The sequence below is a fragment of the Mirounga angustirostris genome, unplaced genomic scaffold (genome assembly GCF_029215605.1).
Source record: "Mirounga angustirostris isolate CCGP_5_RB_7025 unplaced genomic scaffold, mMirAng1.0.hap1 SCAF_2, whole genome shotgun sequence".
Classification (NCBI taxonomy): Eukaryota; Metazoa; Chordata; class Mammalia; order Carnivora; family Phocidae; genus Mirounga; species Mirounga angustirostris.
Genome location: NW_026991710.1, coordinates 37,012,190 through 37,038,451, shown reverse-complemented (window position 1 = coordinate 37,038,451; position 26,262 = coordinate 37,012,190). Strand labels below are relative to the sequence as shown.

The 26,262-nt window shown below is 35.8% G+C and overlaps 1 protein-coding gene across 1 annotated transcript; it reads left to right on the top strand.

Moving 5' to 3' along the window:
* The first annotated feature begins 264 nt into the window (after positions 1–264).
* On the top strand, positions 265–26,262 carry YIPF7 (Yip1 domain family member 7). The gene is made up of 6 exons (XM_054508940.2): positions 265–371; positions 2,294–2,410; positions 10,459–10,617; positions 18,639–18,786; positions 23,082–23,263; positions 25,850–26,262. Exons 2-6 carry the CDS (start codon positions 2,295–2,297, stop codon positions 26,010–26,012), a joined length of 768 nt encoding a protein of 255 aa, XP_054364915.1. The 5' UTR covers positions 265–371; position 2,294; the 3' UTR covers positions 26,013–26,262.

The window sequence follows — 26,262 nt, the reverse complement described above, 5'->3', positions numbered from 1 at the left end:
AAACAGAATATTAAGGCCTCTTTCTTTCCATTGCTTGCCTCAAATAAATGATCTTAAGTTAGAGTTTAATGGGACATGCACACAGGAAAACTGAAATCTGCCATTTCACTTTATCAAATTGTATGTCTCTATACCATTCACTGTGTTTGTAAACTTTAACAAGTCCTATTAGATACTGAATACTATGTTTGGCTTTTGGCAGGCTTTTTTTCCCCCCCTTTTGGCTGTAGCATCTGTTCAGACTGTCAGAGTACAAATTTAGAAACTTAAATGGAGAGCCAGCAGGTCATCATCTCACGAACTGATTTGTTATAAATTTCTCAAGTGAAGCTACATTGCTTGGAAGATCTTTTGACGTAAAAAATACAAAGGTATGTGTCTAGTCCTTCTAAAAAACTTGGCATTTAAACAAAACATGAAGCCGAGTTATGTAAGGACTCTCTTACCAATAATCATGTTACGTAAAGTATTGCATGTTATGAAACCTTACTGTATTCTGTGACATTACTCCCTATGCTTCATAATAACATGTTTTCATGGGCTGAGAAAGTTATGTTATTAAATTTTAAATTCTTTAAATTTTAAATTGTTAAAAGACAACATTCTCCTAGTCTTGATTTTAGTTTACATAATTCATCATAATTCATAGCTACTTTCATACACATTACTAATGAAAAGTCTTGATTTATTAAGTCAGATATATGAATTGCTGCATCTAATTTTAGAAAACTTTCTGTATTTCTATTGAGCTAAAGAAATTTGATGTATTTGACAATTACTCGAATATTTCTGATTAATGAACCTCTTAGAGCTAAGGCTGTTTATGCAATTTCATTTGAAACTTATTATTAGTATTCCATAAATTATTATATTATGTGGATTGCTCCTCATGATTTTTAAATTTACTGCTTTTTTTTTTAAAGATTTTATTTATTTATTTGAGAGAGAGAATGAGAGACAGAGAGCACGAGAGGGAGGAGGGTCAGAGGGAGAAGCAGGCTCCCTGCTGAGCAGGGAGCCCGATGTGGGACTCGATCCCAGGACTCCAGGATCATGACCTGAGCCGAAGGCAGTCGCTTAACCAACTGAGCCACCCAGGCGCCCTTAAATTTACTGCTTTGAAATAGAACGCTTTTCAAAGAAAAATAAAGATTAAAATGTTGAGTGGAATAACCGTACCTATCCACTTGAAAAGATTCTCCATTCTGTAATTTTCATCCAAAGGAGCCACTATCATCCTTTTTTTTTTTTTTTAAGGCTTTATTTATTTATTTGACAGAGAGAGACACAACAAGAGAGGGAACACAAGCCGGGGGAGTGGGAGAGGGAGAAGCAGGCTTCCCGCGGAGCAGGGAGCCCGATGATGGGGCTTGATCCCAAGTCCCTGGGATCATGACCTGAGCCGAAGGCAGATGCTTAAAGATTGAGCTACCCGGGCGCCACAGGGCCACTATCATTTTACTATTACTTTCTTCCCCACCTTTTTCTCCTCTCGAGTCCTTCTTCCTTCCTCTGGTATTTCTGGGCACTAGGTCTAAATCAAGATCACACACTCTTCTTCGCTCTCTAAGAGAGTACAACCTATGTAGAGGGTGTGTATGGAGAGATAAGACTCCTCCCTTAGCAGAACTGAGCCTTTCTCCCTCTGACTCAGGCAGAAGCCTAGGAGCAGCGGGCAAGGCATGAGAAAAAGGAAAATGTTCCAAATACATTTTAGGAATTGGAAAGTAAAACTAGGAAATTGGTTTGTAGGACTTGGTTGTTTTTGTTTGTTTGTTTGTCTGTTTTGTTTTGTTTTGCAGGGGGTGGGGAGGCTGCTGGCACAGTTTAAAGCTCTAGGAAAAATGAAACTCAAATAGAATTATCCTCAGCCATTTGCTTTCTGGCTTTGCAACATGTGTACACGCATTTAAAGTGAGGAACTAACACTGTTTAAGGGAAAGCCTTCAAGATGTGTACCAATTTTAAAGCTTTTTCTCTTAAAATTCTGGGAATAAGGAATTTGGTGAAAAAGGTTAGTTCTTTCACATCAGTTAAAGTCAATTTAGTCAACATCACAGTCCTTGTTAGTGAAAACGTCAGAAAAGTTCATTGAAGATACACATTTTATAAGTGGCTTACTAAATACACTTCCATACCCTTTCCTAATACTTAATTTAACCCATCCAAAGAATACCTTGTTCTCTAATAGGAATTCATCCATAATCACATCATCAATTAATCCTTGTAAATATCTCAAAAGAAGTTGTATTGACTCATAAAGTTCTCAGTAAAAAACATTCTTATTTTTCAGGATGTCCAACTTGGGACAATTTGACTCTGATTTTTACCAATCTAATTATACTACTGATAATCAGGAGCAGAGTTCTGAAGATTCTAATGCCTATGGACATGTTTATGGATCTAGAAAGTAAGTACTTTATATTGAAAAATATGCTTTTCATTTTAAGAAGGCATAATATTTTAGCAAGGGTTTCCACATTGGGAGGGCTTCCTTGGGGAAAGCAAAACTCTCCCCAGCATATCTTGGTAAAATACCCAAGAAGAAATGTCAGGAAAGGTCAGAGAAATCAATTCAGTTCACCGCAGGCCCATTTATAAGTGTGTGGCTTTTCTCCTCTTTTCAAAATACCATTTAACAAGGAGACTGAATACAGGCCCTGGACAGAACAGAAAACATTTTCATTTTACATGATATTTTTTGGGAAACTGCTCAAGAAATAGATTTTATTTGACTAGTAAACATTTATTAAGTGCTTGCTTGTGTGTTAGGAATTAAGAAGGGTGCTACAAACCCGAAGATAAAAAAGAAGTCTATAATCTTTTCCCTCATAAAATGTAAGAATTTATGTTGGACAGTGGCAATTAAATATGCAATTATAATACAGAGTGAAAACTCTTAAATGGAATTGAAATAAACATATTTCAGAACGTGTTATTTATTTTGAGTTGACAAGTCAACTTGAGTTGAAAATAAAAATGACTAGAATTTAGTAATTTACCCTTTACTAGGGTAAATAGGGCATTTAGGGTAAGAAGAATTGGTTCAAGTTCAGGCTCTAGCCTTTGTGATATGGGGAAAGACTTTTAACTTCCCTGACTGTCTTACACTGAAAACTAAGGACATTAATAATTCCTACTTCATGGAATTATCATGAAGAGCATTGTGCTAATGTGTAGGAGAGTATGTTTTAAAGTAAAACCATTATATAAATGTTATTTTTTCCTATAACTATAGCTTGCCAAAGCAATGAACACTTGGTCATCTAAAGTCCCTTAAACTTATTTTATTTATTTATACAGTTGCTGCTTTGATGTTCTTTTGTGGGTCTAGATTAGTGAACTGTGAGAAGGGTCAGACCTCTCAACTTTCAAGATAACTGTCACTGAACTCTTACTATGTGTTAGGTACTATTGTGAACTTTATGTAAGCTAACTCATTGGATCCTCAGACAATCCTGAGATGAGGGCCAGTATTTTTCCCTGCTTTATTTATGAGAAAGCAGGGACCCAGAGAAACTAAGGAACTTTTTCAAGGACACATAGCTAATAAGAAATGGGTTTGGATTTTAGTTCAAGGTTGTTTGATTAGACCCAATACTAGGGTGGACATATAATTTATTGTACAATCAAGACATTTGTAAGAGTAAAATGTATGCTAGTAATGATAATTTGGTACAATAGGAATAAAACTGGGTCATCTTAGGTAAAGATGGGATGTGTGGTCACTGTTTCATTCCGACAAGTTTAAGCCAAATAACCATATAACAAATATTTCAAATTTATTAATTCTTCAAGTTTAGTTTTCTAAATACAGATAAGTACACTGAAAGCTCCAGATAAAGGAGGAAAAGATAAAATAAATACAACAGGCAGTGGGAACTCTTCTGTTCCAACTATGCACGGGACAATTTGGAAATTGTTTCCACAGGCTGATCACTCCTGAAGACACAGGCAGATAGGTGCTATTTTCTAGCTACTCCTGCTGAACCACTACTCGAAGGTGATAGGGAAAGGTATTGATATAGAATATTTTTAAAACTATAAAAGTTAAATATCTGGAGTTTTGTCCCATTCACGAACCTAGTCTATGTTGTCCAGGTTCAGTCAGGTACCATAAAAATTTCCTAAAATGAAAAACAATCTATACCACTCCCTTCCTCCCTCGCTCTCTATGAATGTTATCATTAGGCAAATCAAGATATTTTAAGAAAAATAGGACAAAAGGATAAGGCTGTAGAGATGGCTCAATCATTGCAGAATCTAACTACAGAAAAATAACTTGATTTTATTTCATTTATGATTTATACTTTGGAAGATCAAGAAAAAGTGTTTGGTGTCAGAAAAGTGTTAATCAGGCAGAGGGAGTAGCTTGGGCATTAAGGTCTTAACAGGATGGTAACTCAAAATATATAATCCACAATGAGAGCTATCTAATAGGATTTTTCTGTTCTGTTCTCCTATTTTAGTGAAAGAAACTAGTCATCTTCTGTTTCTTTTCTCCCTTCTTTTCTCCAGATGGAATAAACACCTGGGTAGCATCCACAATCTACATTTTCAGATTAAACTAAACTAAGAAGTCTAATAAGAGAGAAACAAAGCTTTCTCTTTATGCAGGGACTCATGGACCACAGCTTTCTCACCCTTCTATGCCCTGCCCGCAAACCACCACCCAATTTTCTTTCTCCATTTGATTACGCATATCAACATTGCCCAGAAATCAAGATGACAAAGAAATGAAAATTAACATAACCAAATGGGGAAAACTCAAGATTGTATTGTATTAAGTTGATGGCCTAGCCTGCTTCAGTTGCTTAGCATTTAAATCCAAGTCGTGATTTGGGCACAGTACCATTTAAATTCCAATCCACACTACAAGTCTCAGGAATTAGAAAAGGGCATATTATCTGTGGTAGTTTTATGAGGTACATAAAATATGGAGTCAAGTCAGTGACTTACTAGTGTACATCAAACTCCAGAGACTCGATCTTTTATTCATACAATGAATAGTTCAATTAAAATACACCCCAAATCAGAATAAGATGCTAACCATCCTGGCAAAAAACACAGGAATCCAGGGGATAGTTATAGTCAGTTAGTCTCCTTCTCTCTGTCTCTCTCTCCACCCTTACCCTCATATATGGGAGTTTGTTTTAAAGATTTTATTTACTTATTTATTTATTTGAGAGGGAGAGAGAAAGAGAGAGAGAGAGAGAGCACGCATGCACACACATACACGCATGTGCCTGCAGGAGCAGGGGGAGGTGGGAGGGGCAGAGAGAGAGGGAGAGAATCTCAAGCAGCCTCCACCCTGAGTGCGGAGCCTGACCCTGGGCTCAATCCCATGACCCTGAGATCATGACCTGAGCTGAGATGAAGTGTCGGGCTCAACCAACTGAGCCACCCAGGTGCCCCTATTGGAGCTTGTTTAAAAAGCTTGCTCAGTGGCATACTGATCTGAAAGCTGGTCGACTGTGCTTACTAAAACAATAAAAATATTTATATTTAAAAACGAGTTTTCTTATTTTAGAATAAACAAGAAGGAGTGTCCTCATTTGAAATAACTGTTCATCATTCGGATAAGCACTATTTCCAATCACCTGTAGCCAGTCCTCTAGGCTCTATTTTCCCACTATATTTTTCTATTTTTTAAAATGAGAAATCTATTCAAACTATTTAGAGAAAGGAATAGACATTTCTGCAGAAAAGGTGACAACAACTAGAAAACCCCCTTTGAATGTTTTCATAGGACTTTAACAAATTGAGACTGAATCCCCAGCTTTTGTGAATCCTGTGAGCTGATCTTCCTCTAGTATCTCAAACATAGTTTTGACACTGCCTATGGCCCGTGTGCACCTGCCGTTTCAGCCAGAATTCAGTATAAGTCAGCTCCCCTGCCACCATTCCCTAAAACGCACCATCATTCAACTGATCCTATACATTTTGTTCTTACCAGGGATATTTAAAATGCCTGATTTTACTGGTTCACCTGGAGACTGACATAGATAAAATGTTTCTGAATGTACAGACTGCATTTTTTTAATCAACAGGGTATTTTGGTTGTCAATCGGTCATACTGTTGTCTCAGGCTGTTTCAGGTGATGGTGTTGCAAATTCTGAAACCCTTCCTAGTGTCAGGTTCCTGGAGGCACGCTGTATCATCTGGCTATATGAAATATACCCATACTTTACTATTAGTTAAAATGTGCAGGTGGACTTTCAATGACTTGTACTTATCTGTTGGTACATTTTTTACCACCTGATTTACACTCTAGCCCTCCATGTGACACTGGGAGTCAGTTCATTGCCCCCATGCCTCCTGGATCAGATTGACAAAGGAAAGCAGCGTCAGGTGGCCATCACGAAGGAAGTCCAAACCAACAGTTTTGGAAGAACAAAGCTTTTAATAAAATATGTAGCTAGTGACTATGCGACAGGACACAGAAAGCATATTTCTGTAATCATAAAAATTATAACTGAGTCTTTTAACAATGATGTTCTATATTTGCTTTGGATGGTGAATGTTAAGTCCTGTTGCCTCAGAGCCAGGTAGAAACTTTTCCCCAGCTGGAGACTACGCTTTATCTTAACACAACAGAATCCATCTGGAGACTTGTTGGAACTTTATAAACCCAGGTATGGGTGGTGAAAAGGGAAATACTGAAGAATTGGTGAATGTACAGAAGGTTTTTATACAGACCAGGTGTATGGCCATTGCTTTATTGCTTAGAGATAAAAGTCCTGGCATGGGTGTAGTGGAGATTCTCCTGGTAAGAAAACACAAGACTGGTGGGATGTTGTCAAAGTCAGTTTGGGTGTTCCAAGGAAACCAAAATGATAATAAGTGAAAGATGATCAGCACAGAAGGCATATAAACTCCTGGCCTCCTATTTACATTGTTTTCTTTGAGGGAGAGACAACTACTTACAAATAGAGAAGATGCTGTTCCAGGGTTTGTGGAAGGTGTCTAGAATGCTTTAGTGTAAGTCTCAGGAAGAAAAGGCATACCAATACATAGCTCGTGCTTATTGATCATTTTTTGCATGCCCAATACTATTCTAAGTGCTTTACTTATTTCAGCTAATTTAATTTACAATAATCTTATAAGGTCCATTATTATTATTATTATTATTATTATTATTATTATTATCATTATCATATAGCAGACTTTTTTATGGCTTGGGTATAATTGGTAGAAGAACCTTAAGCCCTGTTCAACTTTGATATTGACTAATACTTTTTTTTATTTGGTTCTTACTGGTTCACATTTTTTTGAGGTATAGTTGACATACAATGCTATATTAGTTTCAGGTGTACAATTTAGTAATTAGACAATTCTATACATTAATCTATGTTCATCATGATAAGTGTAGTTACCATCTGTCACCATGCATTATTACAGTATTATTGACTATATTCCCATGCTGTACTTGTCATCCCATGACTTACTTATTTTATAACTAGAAGTTTGTACTTTTTAATCCCCGTCACCTATTTTGTCCATCCCCCAAACCTCCTTGCCTCTAGTAAACCACTAGTTTGTTCTGTGAGTTCTGTTATTAACCTCATTTTACAGATGACAAAATCAAGGCACAGATGTGAGGTAATTTGCCTAAGATTATAAAACTGGGATTTGAACACAGGCAGTCTAACTCCAGAGGCGTGTTTGCTAACCACTGTCCTTGGTTTAGGATAAATTCTATCATTGGACTGTTTTTACAAGCAGAAGTGTAACCCCCACAGAGTCAGGAAGCAAAAGAAGAGTAGTATGACCAAGAATGTTGCCAGTTATCCTAAAGGAATCTTTTGCAGTCATCTCAGAATTGTTTTAAGTAATTTTTACAGGAGGAAGAGATGCCTACTAACAAAGTGAATGTTTAAACGCTACCAGCCAGAGTCTGGTGTTTCTTTTGGTCTAATTCGGTTGACATTTGTTTCATCTGGAATGATGTGCTGAGTTAGATATCATCAAAATTGTAATATGCATCTTCTCATGGAGCTAATTAAGATGCTGTGTAATCAAGGAGAAGAGGAATATTTTGCTGGTATACTCTGCAAAACTCCCATTACCATATGAAATATAGATATGATATAACCTTACCATCTTAAGTATTGCATACACTAATCTAACTCATGCAATTGCCTTTAATAGGTTAATATTTCAGGGCTATGGGGTTGACAAAGCAATTAGTAAAGTGTTCAAGATAAATGGTTAAGAGCACACTTATCATGATGAGCATTGAGTAATGCATAGAATTGTTAAGTCACTATATGGTACACCTGAAAGTAATATAACCCTGTATGTTAACTATATTGGAACTAAAATTAAAAACTTAATGAAAGAAGAAAAAAGAAATACATGGTTAAATAAAATTATGGTTGTTCATTGCAATGTTCAGAAAAAGGCCTAAAACCTGAGAATTGGGTTTATTTACAGAGTTTGTTGGGTAGAACTGTGGACTAATCATGTGACTATATTGGTATTGCTTAGATTTTGTTTATTGAGATGTAGTATAAAATGTTACAGTCAACATGTACAAAGTTATAAGATAAAAAGAGAGAATTTTAATTCAGACAGTGATGGCAGGTGACCATGGTAATTTTTGTAGATAAAAGCTTTTGAGGTTTCCTTTGTTGGACAGATTTTGAAATTATACTTTCTTAAAAAGGTGCTGGGAAAATTTTAATATTATGCCTCCATTATAATAAGGACAATAGAGCCCAAGCTCCTGATGAAGAAGTTTTGCTGGATGAAGGAGCAGAGAAAGAGAGGAAGGAAAGAGAAAGGGATGGGATCTAGCTGGTAATGGGCACATTTTTTTTTTTTTTAATGTGTTTTTCTCTTTGCAGGGGTTGGGTCAATCACCTAGGCCAAATTCCCTCCTTCATGGAAATTGCTTTGCAGGGAGTAATTGTGAAAGTTACCTTTCCTCAAGCCTGGTTAGTCAGACCTGGGCCTGAGTTATGGTGATGCTAGGACAGTTTGTTCATGAAATAGTCTTGGTTAGATGCTGGCCCATTAAGTCAACTTCATTTTCCCCTTTTATACTTCTAGAAATGCTTACATTAAAAAAAATATGGATCAAGGGGGGCTTTTCATCAACCAACAGGCCATTTAGTTTCTTATTTATAATTCATTTCTACCAGTACTTTTGATAGTGGTTCTATTTTGCTGAGAAAAAGAAAAAAAAAAAAAGGTTAGGAATATGCCTCATGGCTAAGGGAACAATAACAGTAATCAACATATGCTGTGGAGGATTCAAGAAAGATTACAACAGGTCCTTGTCCTTAATGAGCTTATGGTTGAATTAGTGAATGATTAAATGCATATATCTTTATTTTGGTAGCTTTATTTTCCAAGAGAAGGTTATTATCTCTGTCAGGCTTACTCATATAAGGGAAGTTGAATATGTTATTCTTAGACTTCATATTAAGATTAATGTTGGAAGGAAAGTATGAAAAGCCATTTTGTAAATATTTTAACACAAAGAAATCACAGGGAGCTGCAAAGTTCAGAATCCTGAGCTGTGTTTTTAGCTTAGCCTAAGGGGTTCTGATGAAAGAAACTGAAACATGTTAATAAGGACAACTCTTTATGTGTCTTCCCCTTCCTTCAGGTAAAAACAATTTAAAATGATCAAGTAACCTCCTATACTTCTTTATTTCCTTCCTTCTTTAGCTCTAAGAAATTATGTACTGAGTGTTGTTTTCCAGCTTTCTCACACAAATGGTGAAATAAAAAACCAATAAAAATGTGGTCAAGGAAGTATCAAAGTATCATGTTTCAACAAAACTAAATTGCATATTTCAAAAGAAGGACATTAGGCCAGACGTAGAATCCTTTTAGGTACTCAAAGATAATTGGCAGTAATTGGGAATGGCCAGAGCTAGAAGGTCAATTTATGTATTTGTTTTTTCCTATGAATTGACTCTACTATTAAAATTGTGATTTTTACTTATTGCTTCCACAGATTTATAGGGCATGTCATGTTTGATGATTGCCCCTGGAAATCAGTAAAAAAGCAACATCGTATAGTCTGAGCACTGCTCAGGCAGCTTCACTTAGGAGTCCAACACCTGAAGTATTATTTTGTGACACTGGGCAAGTCCTTCAGTCTCCATGAACCTCTGTTTCTTTATCTGTAACATGGGATTAAAACTACAGTTTTTACCTTACAGAGTATTCATTATGTGAGAAAATGTGAGGGGAAAGTTTCCAGCACATTGTACATAATCAATAATTATTAGTTGGTATGGATCTTTCTTCTAGAACCTTCTCATGACCAGTTACTTCATTTTTTTTAATTAAAGGTAAATTTTAAGCAAGTTACTTCTTTCATGGGTAAATAACCACAAAAGCTGGGAGAACTCATAGAAGGAGAATTGTAGTTTCCTTCCGCAATTCATCATGATATCCCATTCTGAGATGTATAAAAATCAGTATTTTTCTTTCTCTAGACAACAAGCCAGCAAGCAGCCTCAGCCTGTCTTTGTCCCACCAGAGATGCTCATGTCATCAGGTTGCGAGGGACAATTTTTTCAGCCAGCATCCAACCCGGATTATTATTCACAATCTTCTTACGTTGACAGTTTTGATGAAGAGCCTCCTTTGCTAGAAGATAAGTTAAGGAAGTGCTATTAGTGTGTGATCAGCTAGAAGAATAATAGCAATAATCAGCACTTAATGTGCACTGTCAGCATGCCCTTTACAGTGTTTTATGTGCGATCGTTCCATGTATAAACAAGTCTGCCAAACTAAGGTGCATAAACCATTGGAAGTTTGTCTCATGCTTGTGTGGGGAAAACTGGAAGTAGATGTGTTGCCATTGCTGTGCTATTAAATGCAGTTATCAAATGTTTCTTCGGTTTGTTAAAGTGTGGACTCCCTGACTGGGGTCCAGACAACAGTGAACACGTCTTTTAGCAGAGTGGTTATATCAAAGTAACGACCCTTCCCTACCGCAGTTAATGAAGCTACTTCATAACAGCATATTGTATCTTCTGCTATGATGCCTGGGAGCCTAGGGGGTAGTTTCTCAATATTTCTTTATCGTCATGGAGACAAGCCAGTTTTTTTTTTTTTTTCCCCTTGGTTCAGAGGAGCCCCCTCATCTCAGCTAGGTATGGCTAAGTGGGGAGGAATATATGATTCCGGTAAATAACACTGCTGGTGGCAAGGAAACCGGTGGACTTTTGCAGCTGAAGGTCCTTCAGGGATTTTTAGGGGTATTCCATTCATTCACTGATTTTTTTTTTCTTTTTTTAATCCAGCCTACATCTGCTACTTTTGCTCTTATAGCAAATCAACATTGATGCCAGAAGCATAAGGGCTAGAAAACTAAAACTCAAGTAGATTTAAATTTAAGAGCCAAGGAGAAGTATGACTATATGAATAGTTAACAATTATGCTCTCACCCCTTTATATATGGTCAAGTGAAAAGGGCTAGATTAAAATTCCCAATATTTTACACCAAAAGTTCAGTGTTTGCCTCATATGAACAGAGCCAACCACTTGGTATTAAAACAATCTTTCTTTGTCTTCAAAATTAAAAAAAAAATGAAAGATTTAAACCACTCAGAAAAGCACAGAAAATTATATCATAGGTTTGTTGGCTCTTTAGAAGCCAGTTAGATTTTGGGATCAGTTACGTTTAACCAATTCATTCCAGTTTGCCTCTGCAATAATAATCAATATCTGAAAATTATAAGTTATCCTCATTAAACATTCTCCTTGATTCCACCAACATCTCTACTTAAAAAAAAACTATCAGTTTTTATACAATTGACGTCTATTCAATATGGAAATTCAGCAAATAGAGAAATATATGAATAAAAATATAAAAACCACCTAAAATTTTGTCTCTATGATATGACTTCCATTAATGACTTGATGTATTTTACTCCAGATTTTATTCTATTTTTATGAGTGTGTATGTATGAAATACATATATGTAAATATTTTACGTGTGTATATATTTTAAGTATATACACTTAAAAATGAAATACAATATTTTTTGAATATGTATGTATTTATGAATACTTAAAAATGAAAGTTGGATCATACAATGGCTATAAAGTTTTATAGCTTTTTTTCTAAAGATTTTATCTATTTATTTGACAGAGAGAAAGAGAGAGAGAGAGCACAAGCAGGGGAAGTAGCAGGCAGAGGGAGAGGTAGAAGCAGGGTCCCCACTGAGCAAGAAGCCCGATGCTGGGCTCAATCCCAGGACCCTGGGATCATGACCTGAGCTGAAAGCAGACACTTAACTGACTGAGCCACCCAGGCGCCCCATATTTTGTAGTTTTTAAAGTTACTTTATACTGGGGCGTCTGGGTGGCTCAGTCGTTAAGATCTGCCTTCAGCTCATGACTTTCAGCTCAGGTCATGATCTCAGGGTCCCAGGATTGAGCCCGGCATCGGGCTCCCTGCTCAGCGGGAAGCCTGCTTCTCCCTCTCCCACTCCCCCTGCTTGTGTTCCCTCTCTTGCTGTGTCTCTATCTATCAAATAAATAAATAAAATCTTTAAAAAAAAAGTTTATACCAAAAGTATTTCTATGCATGTATTCTTTAAAGTCATTAAATATTATTTAAAAATGTGATATAGAATGGCTTCATAATATTTTATTATATAAAATACCATAACTTAAACTCACCTTAAAGGCTATTCCTTATAATAAGTAATGCTTTGGCGAACATCAAAGTAAATAACTTTCATCTCTAGAGAGTCTGTCCTTAGGATGGATCCATAACACTGGGATTACTGGGTCAAAAGATATTTATATTGCCAAGCTGATCTAGAAGAGCATGATCCCCTACACCATCATAGTAGAATATGAGATGTCTTTGTTAATTAGATGGGTAAAAAGCAATACTTTGTAGTTCTTGGTTACTAGAAAAGTTATACTTTTTTCTTCATGTTTATTGACTATTCTTGTTTTTCATATTCTTTGTCAGATTTCTTATTGGAATCTTAAGATTTTTCCCTTCCTTGTTTGTTTTTAAGGATATTTATATGGTAAAGATATTTAATGATTACCTGGAATATGTATTGCCAACATTTTTTTCCTAGATGGTGTTTCCCATCTAATTTGTTAATAGGATATTAAAGCATATGGAAATTTTAATACTTATGTTTTCAACTCTACAATATTTTTCTTGGTAAATTTTCTTTCTGTTTGCTCTTTTGCTTAGAATATATTTCTCCAGCTCTCGGTGCTGTTTTTGTCCTTTTGTACATTCTTCAATTTTTAAATTATCTTTTTGTTTTGCACTTAAATTTTTGATTCATTAAAAATTATTTTAGGTTAGAGTGTGAGGTAGGATTTAACATTTTTTTCTTTAATGAATAACAAATATTTCCTGTAACATTTATTGAAAATAATCTTTTCTTTTCTGCTTGTCTGAATGTCTCTATTGTGATACTCTAAACTAGAATGCATCCTCCCTAATATCTTATTAAATTCAAATAGGAAATATACTAGATTTCCCCTCCCACTGTATATAGCTTAGAGAAAATTCTTAGATTTTATTTTCTCTTTGTGATTGTCCCCACCAAATTGCTAGTGTATTAGAGATACAAGAGATTGCACCTAATATAATTTTGCATTTTGAATCTATGAAATTTCTAGATGCTTATTCAATACGTTCTTCAGGCTGGATGAATTTGTGAAAGCCTCGAGCCTCATCTGTTTCAAAGATATGAAAAAGCCACAGGCAGGGTTCCTAGGATAAGGTGATAAATGTCATTTGCTAGTTTTTATTGAGCATACACCAAACAGGGTATCACATTATGAAGCTATAATAATTAATATCCCTTGCACAAAAATATGTTATTTGAAAATGTGCTTCTTTATTCCTTAAATACTTTGTTGTCTAAAAGACTTGTTTGGTGGTTTTATGTAAGAATGATAACTTTTGCTATTTGATTATATACAGTCAATATGTCAACAAACGTATCTTGAAGGATAATAGTCAATTCAAGTCTGTCAAACCAGAAAAATTACTCTGATATTCAGTACTTACATTTGTAACACAGCCTGTGTTTATATTTAAAAGGCCAGTGCCACAATTTGCATAGAAAACAAAGATATTAATTCATTTTTATAGCAAATATATCATATATTTTACTACCACTAGATGACAGCAAAACAATAACTTTTACATTCAAATTTCACAGCAGTTTCATCCTTTATCTTGTATAATAAGGTATTAAATTAGGTTATCTACAATCAATAGATACTTATAATCTCACTTGCATAACTTGTAATAAATTTGAAAAACAAAATATTATGATGATGTATTTTGGTAGAAAACACAAAATCTTTTTTGGTATGATAATATTTGGCAGGTCTTATGTTCACTCACCGTTTTCATGACTCAATGTTGAAACACGTGCAGAAGTTAATTATGCCATCAAATAAATATTTGAAATCAGTAATAATGTCTCACAAGGCATTTTTCATTTGAGTTTCTTCAGGAATAATTATTTTGCTTTTTGAGGAAAAAAAGGTATTTTGAATTAAAGGCCACTTTGTTGTGGTAAATGCTGAAAACATATTGCTAACATAAATGTCTTAATTGAAAATAAAGTTTGAAAACAACATAAGGCTTAGCTGAAATTAGTTTAAACGACAATATTTCTCAATTTTAAAAATCTTCTGCTTTTTAAAAATCAGATTAGACATTCTAACTTCATTTTAAGCTTGTTGAACTGCTCATCTCCTCAAAGTGTATGTTCATTAAGAATTATATAACTGTACTGTGATAATAAAAAGGATGCAGCATGGAAGTTGAAATGTACATGATTTACTCACTATTAACCAGTCAAATTCTTTCTTTTCAAGCTAGGGATAGCAATTGCCAACCTGGATATGAAATGAGTGAAAAAATATCCTTACTACTGCAGTGTAGACCAGTGTCTGTCCAAACTTTTGAAGATGTCTAAGTGCCTGTTAGAGTAAGACCCCTGTGTCGTGGCAGGCGTTCAAGTCCATGTGGGGACCCCGGGGTCATGGCAGGCGTTCAAGTCCACGTGGGATTCTGTGTATAGAAGGTCAGACATGCGAGCTGTCAGGCGTCATGTGCTATGTGTGGTAACACAGGTGTCACGTGTCTGACCAAAGATGATCATTAAATCCTGGGAAGGGAAGTTCAATGCCTCATACAAATGATTTAGGGAAAAAACCCTTCACACGGAGAACTGGGCTCAATTAAAAAAAAAATACAACCATTATGAGATTAGATACACAGTGACATATATGTCGTAGCTATATGGTTAAAAGCAAGATTTTTGTTTTTTTACTGTTGTTTTGTTTTGTGGGGGGGGGGCATGTGCGCCTTTATGCCAACCTCTTCCTGTTTCTCCCGCCTTCAGCTAACCGCTTTTCTACTCCCTTTCTATGAGGTGACTCATTTTTCTCCTTAATTTCAGACTCCACATATGATGCCACACGGTATTTGTCTTTCTTTATTTCAATTAACATAATGTCCTCAAGGTCCATCCATGTTGTTGCAAATGGCAGGATTTCCTTCTTTCTCATGAATGAATATTCCATCATACGTATATCCCGCATATTTTTTATCTGTCCATCCACTGACAGACATTTAGGTTGTTTCCATGTCTTGGCTATTGTGAAAAATGCTGCATTGAACATGGGAGCTCATATATCTCTTTGATACCCTGTTTCCGTTGCCTTTGGGTATATATCCAGAAGCTGGATCATATAGTAGTTCTTTTTTTTTTTTTTTTTTTTTCTTTTTAAACTGGCCAGGTTCAGGGCTCAGGTCATAGCCTCTGGCTGCCACCCATTGCTGCCCTGGGGACTGACTTGCAGGGCTCTGTGCTAAAGCCACCATCTCTAGGAGCCCGTGTCCTCCAGCTGTAAGTGGACCTGTTGTCAGCCTGGCCTGGGAAAGAGCCACAGTGGGGCGGTTGGAATGCCAGAGCCCTATTATTTATTTATTTATTTTAATTTTTGAGGAATCTCCATACTATTTTCCTCAGTGGCTGCATGAATTTAAATTCCCACCAACATTGCACAAGGGTTCCCCTTTCTCCACATCCTAACCAATACTTATTTCTCCTCTTTTTGATAATAACATTCTAATGGATGTGAGGTGGTATCTCATTGTGGTTTTGATTTGCATTTCCCTGAGGACTAGTGATGTTGAGCACCTTTTCACGTACCTGTTGGCCATTTGCATGTCCTCTTTGGAAAAATGTCTATTCAGGTCCTCTGCCCAGTTTGTAATTGGATTGTTTGTCTTGGGGAGGAAACACGGGTTCTTGAATCAGATTCTCCAGTGTTGAAACGTATATTTTCTGCTTCTACCTCTGTGACTTTGAACAAATTCTTTATATCTCAAAACCTCAGCCATCTGATGCACAAAATAGGTATAAAATAATAGTCCTAGCCTCATTACATGTCTGTAAGACTAATGCATACAAATTTTGTAGAGCTCACAGCAGAATTTGGTGAAAACAGTAAAAAAAAACACCACCAACAAACAAAAAAACCCCATTCAATTCTTTTTAGTTGAAATGCACTGTTCTTTACAGTAGTTTATCTCTAATTATTCTGGGCCTCTGCCTTACTCTTATTCAAATTTAAAATGATAGAAGGAGAGTAGCCAGCTTGATTATTGGTTCCTAATAAAGTCATGTTCTTCTCCTTTTTGAATGTTCTTTTTTTCTACTCAAGATACATCTTAATGTTTATCTTTATAGAACTGGTGAGAAAAGAAACTGATGTGTTAATATTTATTTCTGTATTCAGTGGATGTCAGATGGCTGGGTTTTTTAAAAAAAATGTTTAAATAAAAATGTAAGAGGGGCAGGATCTAGCAGAAGGGTCTGTGAGGTGGCAGTCAGAATTACTTAAAAACAAAGCATTGGGGGAAAAATCAGGTATTTCTAAATGAATTTGGACTCAAGGACACTGAGCCCCACTGATTTGGAATATTTTATTCTACCACCAGCACTAATAAAAGGGAAAGGTTAACTTGTCTCAAGAATTTAATCTTTGGGTACACGGACTCAACCACACTAAGGGAAAGGTTAACTTGTCTCAAGAATTTAATCTTTGGCTACACGGACTCAACCACACTAAGGGAAAGGTTAACTTGTCTCAAGAATTTAATCTTTGGGGCGCCTGGGTGGCTCAGTTGGTTAAGCGACTGCCTTCGGCTCAGGTCATGATCCTGGAGTCCCTGGATCGAGTCCTGCATCGGGCTCCCTGCTCGGCAGGGAGCCTGCTTCTCCCTCTGACCCTCCCCCCTCTCATGTGCTCTCTGTCTCTCTCATTCTCTCTATCTCAAATAAATAAATAAAATCTTAAAAAAAAAAAGAATTTAATCTTTGGGTACACAGACTCAACCACACTAAGGGAAAGGTTAACTTGTCTCAAGAATTTAATCTTTGGGTACACGGACTCAACCACACTAGCACTGACCTTATTAAAATATGGGCGCACGAAAGAGCCATCCTCTTTTCTCCTTTGTGGAGGTTCAGGCAGTTAGCATAGAACTGCTTTTGTCATCAGGCAGGGTGGAAATAAAATCCCAGACCTGGGCTAAATACCTTTAGTTTAGATAATACTGCTAATTAAACAATTATACCATGTTTGATATAAGTATGATATGATTTCAAAAGTGTTGCAGGATTTTCTGCCTTTAGTACCCACAGTTCTTGGTCACACCGCTTCGAAGAATGAGGAGGTAGACCAGAAGAGTGGTGGGCAGCAAAGCAAAGTATATTGAGTGATAGTATAAAGCTCCTGGAGAGGGTGGGGGGCCCAAGAGGGTTGCCCTTGGAGTTTCTGAGTTTAGGGGTTTTTATGAGCTCTTTTGCAGAACTATCTTAAGCAATCAGGGTGTGCCGAGTCATGCCAGTCAGGGCTTGGGTCAGGTATCCGTCTACCTATTAGGTTAATGTCAACATACTGATGGTTTCTTTTTGCTGACAACTGGGGCTTATGTCTTAATTGCCCACTGCCTGTGATAATGACAGATGGTTTGTGGCTAATTGTCTTATTTTAGGATGTTTTGCAGAAGTCATTTCTGCAAAGGCTGCAAAGCAGAATGCTACTGTAGTCCTGTTTAAGCTGCAAAAGAGGATGTTAGTGCTGTTTTAGCTGTCCTGACTCCATATTTTTCTTGTTGGGGACCCTGGCCCTGACTGCCTAACTGTCTAACTAACTCCTAACAGTGTTATCAAGGGAAAATGGGGGAAAAGGAAATATCTAAATAAGCAATAGGATGAGACTTTCGGTCTGTTAGCTACCATTTTATTTTAGTTTATTTTTTATTGTAGAACATCTATTTCCCAATTTTCAACTAGATTTTAAGCTTATATTTGGTGCATAAGGCAGGGAAATTTTTCCTTGGTGTAATTATTTCTCTAAAATACTTCTTTAGTTCCTTGTTTGGGAACAACAAATCTTTTTTTGTTGTTTTTGTTTTTGTTTTTTAAATTAACTACATATTGCATAGAACTTTAGATTTTGAAGGTGTAACAATCAGATTAAAGTGCTAAATAAATTGATGAGATATGTTAAATTTAAGTAAATATTATTCATGTTTGTGTTTTATGTTTGTATTATTACCTTTTTTTTTTTTTACCTTTTTTTTTTCTTTTTGTAGAACTTGGAATTAATTTTGATCACATATGGCAAAAAACCTTGACCGTGTTAAACCCGCTGAAGCCAGCAGATGGCAGCATTATGAATGAAACGGACCTCACTGGGCCCATCCTGTTCTGTATCACTCTAGGAGCTACCTTGCTTCTGGTAATAGACAGCGGCAGGCACCAGATTTTAATGTGTGTCCTTTCAAGTGTCGTTTTCAAAGAAAGTGTTTGTTAAAACAGAAGAAAATGTGTTACTTTATATAGTGTAAATTGTTTAATTCATAACTACACTTTTTTTGGGGGGGGGTGAGAGAGACATAGTTAATTGAACCCTAGTGACAAAGAGAAATGGCCCTCAAGTTATTAGGACAGATAAAATATAAATGTAAACAGAATTTCAAAAATTAAATCACCAAGCAAGTTTTCAACAAAGCAGGAGATCCCTTATGTCTTTCTTGTTATTCAGAAAAGATTGTCAATCTGAAATATTTGAAGGAACACATGGATTTGGGAAACAGAGGCCCAAATTTTATTTCTCGTTTTCTGTGACATTTCTGTTGTGACACCAGAGAAACCCCTTCTCTTTGCTCATCATTTTCTTTGCTGGGGTGTACCTATAGAATATTTCCAATACTCTGTGAGGTATGAGTAAGAGATGAGTCGCCTTGTTTCTGGTTAGGTTATTATGAGTACATTACTTTGCAATGATAACCAGTGATTTGTTTATTCAATCTATATATTTCTCTGTTATTTGAGTTTCCTGCTTGTTATATAGGCAATTTTCCCCCCTGACTTTACCATTTGTCTTGTGTATGGGCCTCTTTCTTCCTTTAAATCTGTAGTAATGAGATTGAGTCCCCAAAGAAGTAAAGAAAAACCCATTTCCACCCAAGCTAAGTTTAGAAGACATTTTAGCTCATACTTTAGAAAAATGTTTCATTTAAAGAAAAAAGAAGAAAAAGAGAAAAGTCTATGATTTTAAACCAAGGAGGTAATGACCATATGTTAAAAACAGAGGATGAAAAAGATGGTCAGGCCAGTCTGAAAAGTGTAGTTTCATTAAGGCACAAAGAGATAAACTTGACAGGAGAAAGAATACAGGAAATTAAAAATTCTAGGAAAAGCCCTTAAAATAACTGTTCAGTCCACGTCTCTATCTCTTGGCTATCCACTTTCCATTAAGTGTTTTTTCTCCAATGTAGCTACAGTTTTCAAAAGTAGATGTAAAATGTATTTGCAACTAAATAAATTTTCACTCTTTATTTATTAATTTACTTTATACCAGTCAAAATACTGATAGCAATCTAGTTTCTGCATGGTGATATGATTAATAATCACATCATATTTATCCAATAAAATAGTATTTCGTGATAGCATCTTATTTCTTCCTTTGAACTGCAGCAAATGCAAGTACTCTGTAAATCAAACACTATATCAACTAGAGTTTTAATTTAGTCTCTAACCTCCCTTCTGTCTTTGTCACAGTAATTTGATAATCTTAGCTACACTAAGTTAATACCATGTCAATTAATCAAATAGAAACAATCAATTTAATATATTAACCCATATTTCTTTTTCAAGTGATTTCTAATATAACAACTGTTTGTTTTCTTGTGGAAAATGTTACCATTTCCTTAAAGGAAAACATTAATCCCATTAAGATCTCTTTGGGGTGTGTAATGTTAGTCGGAATTATTTAAATATCCTCTTTTTTAAGTACAAAGCAATATAGGCAAAGAACTCAACTGGAAGTGAGAAAATTGGATGTACCCTTAACTTTGCCTCTAGGTATGATCTTGAAATTTTTGTTTCCTATTTCTTCATTTTGAAGACAAAAAACGTTTATGTAGGTTCCTTTCAGTTCTAAAATTTGGAGGAATATGTGAAAGTGCATACTTTCTGAAACATTTTAAGCAGACATTATCAGTTTAATTTTACCATTAGACATGATTACTTCAGAATTGATTCTAACACATGTAGAGCAATAAGGACCAAAAACAACAACAAAATCACCCAAGTATATACTAATGAAGTCAGATTTCACTCAGAGACTGTTTGAAGCTAAACTAACCATGCCCTGGATATCTAGAATTAAAATGTAAAAGAAAAGTTTATGGGCTGGAACATGCATTATACTAGAGAAAGCAAAACTAAATCCAAAACAATATTCAACTTGTTCGTTTTCTCCAGAGGCATGAAACTTATAGTTATATACTTATCATTTTTATGATTTATGTTGACGTAAGGCATGACACAATATCTTTTACTGGACTTTCTTCATGTTGAAGAAGGCGAACCAAAGAGGACAGCCTCAAACAGCATAAACTTAGTTGTATTCTTGCTCTCAGAATTATTTTCACACCCAAAACAGAGAAGATAAGTGGTTTAGAAGTATGGCTCCATTTAATTTTTCCAGTAGATCTAAGAGTATAATCTGGAAAAGGAACATGCATGACCCACGTAAAAGCATAATCAGAAGAATAATGAGTATTGCAAATCCAGATATAGTAATGAAGATGGTACAGGGAGGACGAGTAAAGTTTTGAGGTTAAGAAGAAATGGAACATTTGCTTTCATTTCAGTTACAAGCCCTTTTTTAGAATTTGAAACAAATTAAAAATGGCGGTGGCCCCTGCCAAATGGAATTACAACTTAGAATGGATAAACTAACAAGAAAAGAGATGAAGAGGAAAGTCACTAACTGATATCTAAAGGGACAGTTTTACTATCAAATTAGTTTTGTCCACCCTCTGTATACCCCACCCTATTTATAAAATGGCGTGGGGTCAGGAAGGTCTAGCTCTGTGTCCTTTGGTTGTGAGGAAGTGCCCTTCACCGTTACAACTGTTGCTACCTCAGAATTAGCCCATCCAATTAAAATATTAAGTAGGATGTTTCTCTAATCCATTAAAGTGATTTTAAATAGTCACTATTTTCCAAGTGGAGCAAACTCACCCAATAGAGCAATAACTGAGTGATTCTTAAGCATGTCCATTAGCATTATTAGTATTATTTCACAAGATAGCCGTGAGAATACAAAAGTTACTCAATAAGAACTCGTTATGGCTAATGCAGAAGAGAATTCTGCAAGCATAGTCCAGGGACATTTTGTGAAAGGACTTGGTAGTGACCAGTCTCCCCATCTGTGTAGAGGCAGAAGAATTCAAAATAGCTAGACAATTTTGAACATTAAAATGGTCATAATATTCTCCATTAATTAATTGCAAAGTAAATATCTCTTTACTCTGTAAGATATAAAGACTGTACAGATAACTGCCATGGAGAAGAAAACATGACAGCTAAAAAGCTCACTCTCTGAATTTATCAGATCCTTCATTGTTTTGCACGATTCCCATGAAAAACAGAGTCCACCTATTCAATATTTATCCAGAATTTCTAATCAGCTTTATGTAAATAGAAAAACTAAATGCGTTCTTTACTGGAGCTTTGGCATCCTCGGGTAGCAAACATTAAAATATCCCCTGTTGAATCAAACAGTAGTTTGTGACTTTCTCTGGATGAGTTTAATGGGACTATTTCAGCTCCCAATCCCTAGTGCCTGTGGGAGATGGCTGTTTTTATGAGTCCTCAGAAAATCAGTGTTGTATCCTGAACACTACTGATTTCCCTTTAACAGTACTTCTTTTATGATTCATTACCAGTTGGTTTATATAAACCAGGTTTTCATAAGGTATGTTCAATTAAACTGGTAATAAAAATTAAGAAAACAAAGGATTCTGTGGTCAAATAAGTTTAGGATATGCTAGGTTAAGTAAGTCCCATTATCTTAAGACTTGTGAGAGCTCCTATAGATGTCCAGGATCTAACTTTAGAGCAAAACTGACTAGGTTCAAAGCCAAGTTCCACCACTTAACATTATTTTATTTTGGGCAAGTTACATATTCTCTGCACCTTAGTTTCCTCATGGGTAAAATGAGTATAATAATTGTACCTATCTCATAAAGTTGTTGTGTGGATTAAATAATTTAGTACATGTGAAATGCTTAGAATAGGATCTAACAGTAAATCCTATAGATATTTGCTAACATTACTAATTTGCCTTGTAAAATCTTCAAGATGAAATTGGAATCTTTTTCATTAATTAATTAGTTCATTTAATTATTTAACGAATAGGGGGAGAAAATATATTCTTACTTATATCTTGTACATCTAATAGGTGATCTATGATTAAAAAAACACCTAAAAATTTTTCATCTTTTCTGTGGCATGCATGTGCCACCCCAAATATAATCAGTAATGTTTGTTTTCAGGACCCGAATTCCTACGATAGCCAGTGTTTTTTTCCAGAACTCCCAGTCTCCTGATGGCTGTACCTGAGAAAGACATGAAACAGTGTTGGGCTGATTGATTCTAAAATGCTCTCAGCTCTGTTGATGTTCCAGTTTCCTCTTGATGTTTGTTGTGTGTTCACCTGTGTTCTTCCCATTGTTTCAGGCAGGAAAAGTTCAGTTTGGTTATGTGTATGGCATGAGTGCCCTAGGTTGCCTAGGGATTCACACCTTGCTAAACTTGATGAGCTCCTCAGGGGTATGTTATGGCTGCGCGGTGAGTGTTCTGGGTTACTGCCTGCTCCCTATGGTCATCCTGTCCAGCTGCGCCATCTTCTCTTCACTGCAGTAAGTGTCTGCGTGCGCTCATGGACCCCACATGCACAGTCCTCTCTCAAACTTGCCACACCAGGGTAACAGTTAACCTCTTTCTGATCTTTTTGGGAATGGAATTGGGGAAACTTTGGCTATTAAAAGCTACAGACAAATTCAGGAAAGTAAGTCAGTTTTGGCTCAGGTACTGTTCCTATTTGGATGATTTAAACAATAAATTAAACCAAGTTATCTGTGAAAGTGGCACTTTGGAAGTTGTTGCCTTCTTCAATATGAACTATTGTCCAGGGTAATAGAATAGCGACAGAAAATTCACTTGTTTGATTTTGGAAGATCAAGTGCCTGGTGAGCATTGACAAATTGCTTCAGCTCCCAGGCACTCTGCCTTCTAGGCAGCAAGCAACTGTTCTTTCTCAGCTGGGCTCCTTGCAGTGAAGAATTCCCAGGAGCCCTGATGAGGATATTAATGCTGGAGAACTTTATAGCATATATGCTCAGCCAATAGATTTTTTTTCTTTTTTACTTTCTCAGAAGTTAGGATTTGCAATTCAAAACTATTAATGAGGATCCAGTAGATATGTTTCTGTTGGGCAGTTTTCCAGGGCATATGCACATCACTACCATGGTTTGGAGAGAGCAAGTAATTACATAATCCTTTGTCCCCTACATGCTCTGAACCCAATAAACATTTGCCATCAGTGTTCATTCTTCTATATCCAAGGAGGCACAATTTGCATTTTTTTGAATGATCCACATTTTAGATTATTAACACTACATTGGATAGCATATTATATAAAGAATGTACCAGTGTCAGAGGTAGACATTTTAGGAGAGCCTTTAAAAATTTTGTTTAGATATCTCATATAGTTTTTTTTCATAACATTATTGAGAGTGACTTAGTTGGAAATGCTACTTTGTTTTAAATGGTCTTTATTTATTTATTTATTTATTTATTTATTTATTTAGCTCGAGTGAAAGGGGCAGAGGGAGAGGGAGAGAGAGAATCCCAAGCGGGTTCTTTAGCAAGCTTTTCCATTTACTATGTTGTTTGGTACAGATATTTGGCATGTTAATACAGAATTTAGTTCTACAACTTCTATTTTGTTAAATGCTTCTGCCAAAGAATGCTATAATGATTTACCATCTAAAAATTTTAAGTTTAAAACATTATTTCCAGCAAAGTTAAGGCTTGGAGCATCTCAAATGACTCTAGATTATTAGGGGAAGAAAATAAAAACTAAAATGAGATTTTGAGAATCATCAGAAGTCTGGACCTTTTTTCGATATTCATTCTGAAATGATAAAGGATGATTTAGAAATCTTTTAAATTATATTAAAGGAGAGTAAATGATCCAACCCCTAAGGCTATTACACTGAAATTTCCTTTTTGGACATATTACTATATCATTCAAATCAGTCATATATAATTTTACAGTTTTGTTCATAAAAACCTGCATGTTAGGTTGACCTATAAATTATTCCTGATAGATATTAATTAAACCAATGCATATCATATTTATTAGGGTGCACTTGAAATATTTTTGGTTTATTTATAATCCAAAGCATCATAAGCTATACTGTACAATTTTTCATTTGTTTTTCTTTGGTTCAGTTATTAAAAGTAAAATTTTTGTCATTTTCACAAATGATAAACATAATTCTCAACTTCAGATTATACCAGCATCTAGTGAGACAGTGTAGTTTGATGGTGAAAGGAGCAATGTGCCATTAGGAATTAAGAGATCTTGACCTAATGCCCATTTCACTGTGTAATTTTCCTCAAGTCACTTCATTGATCTAAAGCTGGGGACTAGATATCTTGTGATCTTTTGTAGATCTTATAGCTTATTTTTCTAAATAATGCATTCTTTTTTGCACATAAGGAGAGAAATTCACTCTTTACTCCCATATCTCCTCTTTTATCCCCATGGTGGCTAGATTTAACTACCTTATTTGCCCATTTCTTCTTAAAGAGCCAATTGCCTCCACAGTTATTTTTGAAGATATCAATTTGAACAAATCCATTCCAATACTCTAAAGAATCCACAATACACCTACAAAAGGAATCTTCAGCGATGAGGTGGGAGGCCACCATCGCTCATTGTGTTCCTTACTTGAACAATGTCAGGCTTTGCTATCTCAGAAACTTGAAAAGCGGACCTGGGCGCAGTGGGGACGAGGCCCCCTACTGGAAAGCAAGTCCAGTTATCTTTCTGCCTCATACCGTGCACCAATTTGGGAAGATAGTGTAGGAAAATGAATCTGTAACTATTAAAGAGGAACCTAAGCATAGTTTTTATAAAAGATTTTCAGGAGTTGGGATTTGAATGTTGACAGATGAGGGTAATTGCAGGTGAATTTTTGTACTCCTATTAGTTCAAGTTTTACTGAAGTATAAAATGTTTACCTCTGATGGGGAATCTGACTTCCATATTTTCAAGCTGGCCGAAGCCTTTGACTTCATACAGTTCTTCACCCTCATTTTGCAAATGGAGAAAGTAGTTATAAATATTGTACCAAGGACATTTCAGAGGCAGCTCTGAAACAATAATCTCCTTTTCTCTTGATATAAGGTAATCATCTCTTTTGTCTTTGCTATAGGGGCACCTTTGGAACTGTGTTGGCTCTGGTCATCGTTGGCTGGTGTAGTCTCTCAGCTTCCAAAATCTTCAGTTCAGCCTTGGGCATGGAAGGACAACAGCTTCTTATTGCCTACCCTTGTGCCTTACTTTATGGACTTTTTGCCCTCCTAACAGTTTTCTGAAGAGCATTTGAGATGGTGTTTCAAGATTCTATTTGTTTCCTGTTCACATTATCCTGGAAATGGATTAGCATCCAAATTTGGTAATATGATTTCTGCTTTATTTCTGTTGAGAGAATAATAAGCAAAGAGATAAAATGGCACTTAAGGATGGTACTTTAATAACTTGTTTAGTTTGAATGATGTTTTGCTTTTCGGTTTGGTGCATTAAAACATTTTAAAATGCTTTAAAATAAAAGGGGATATAGTTGTA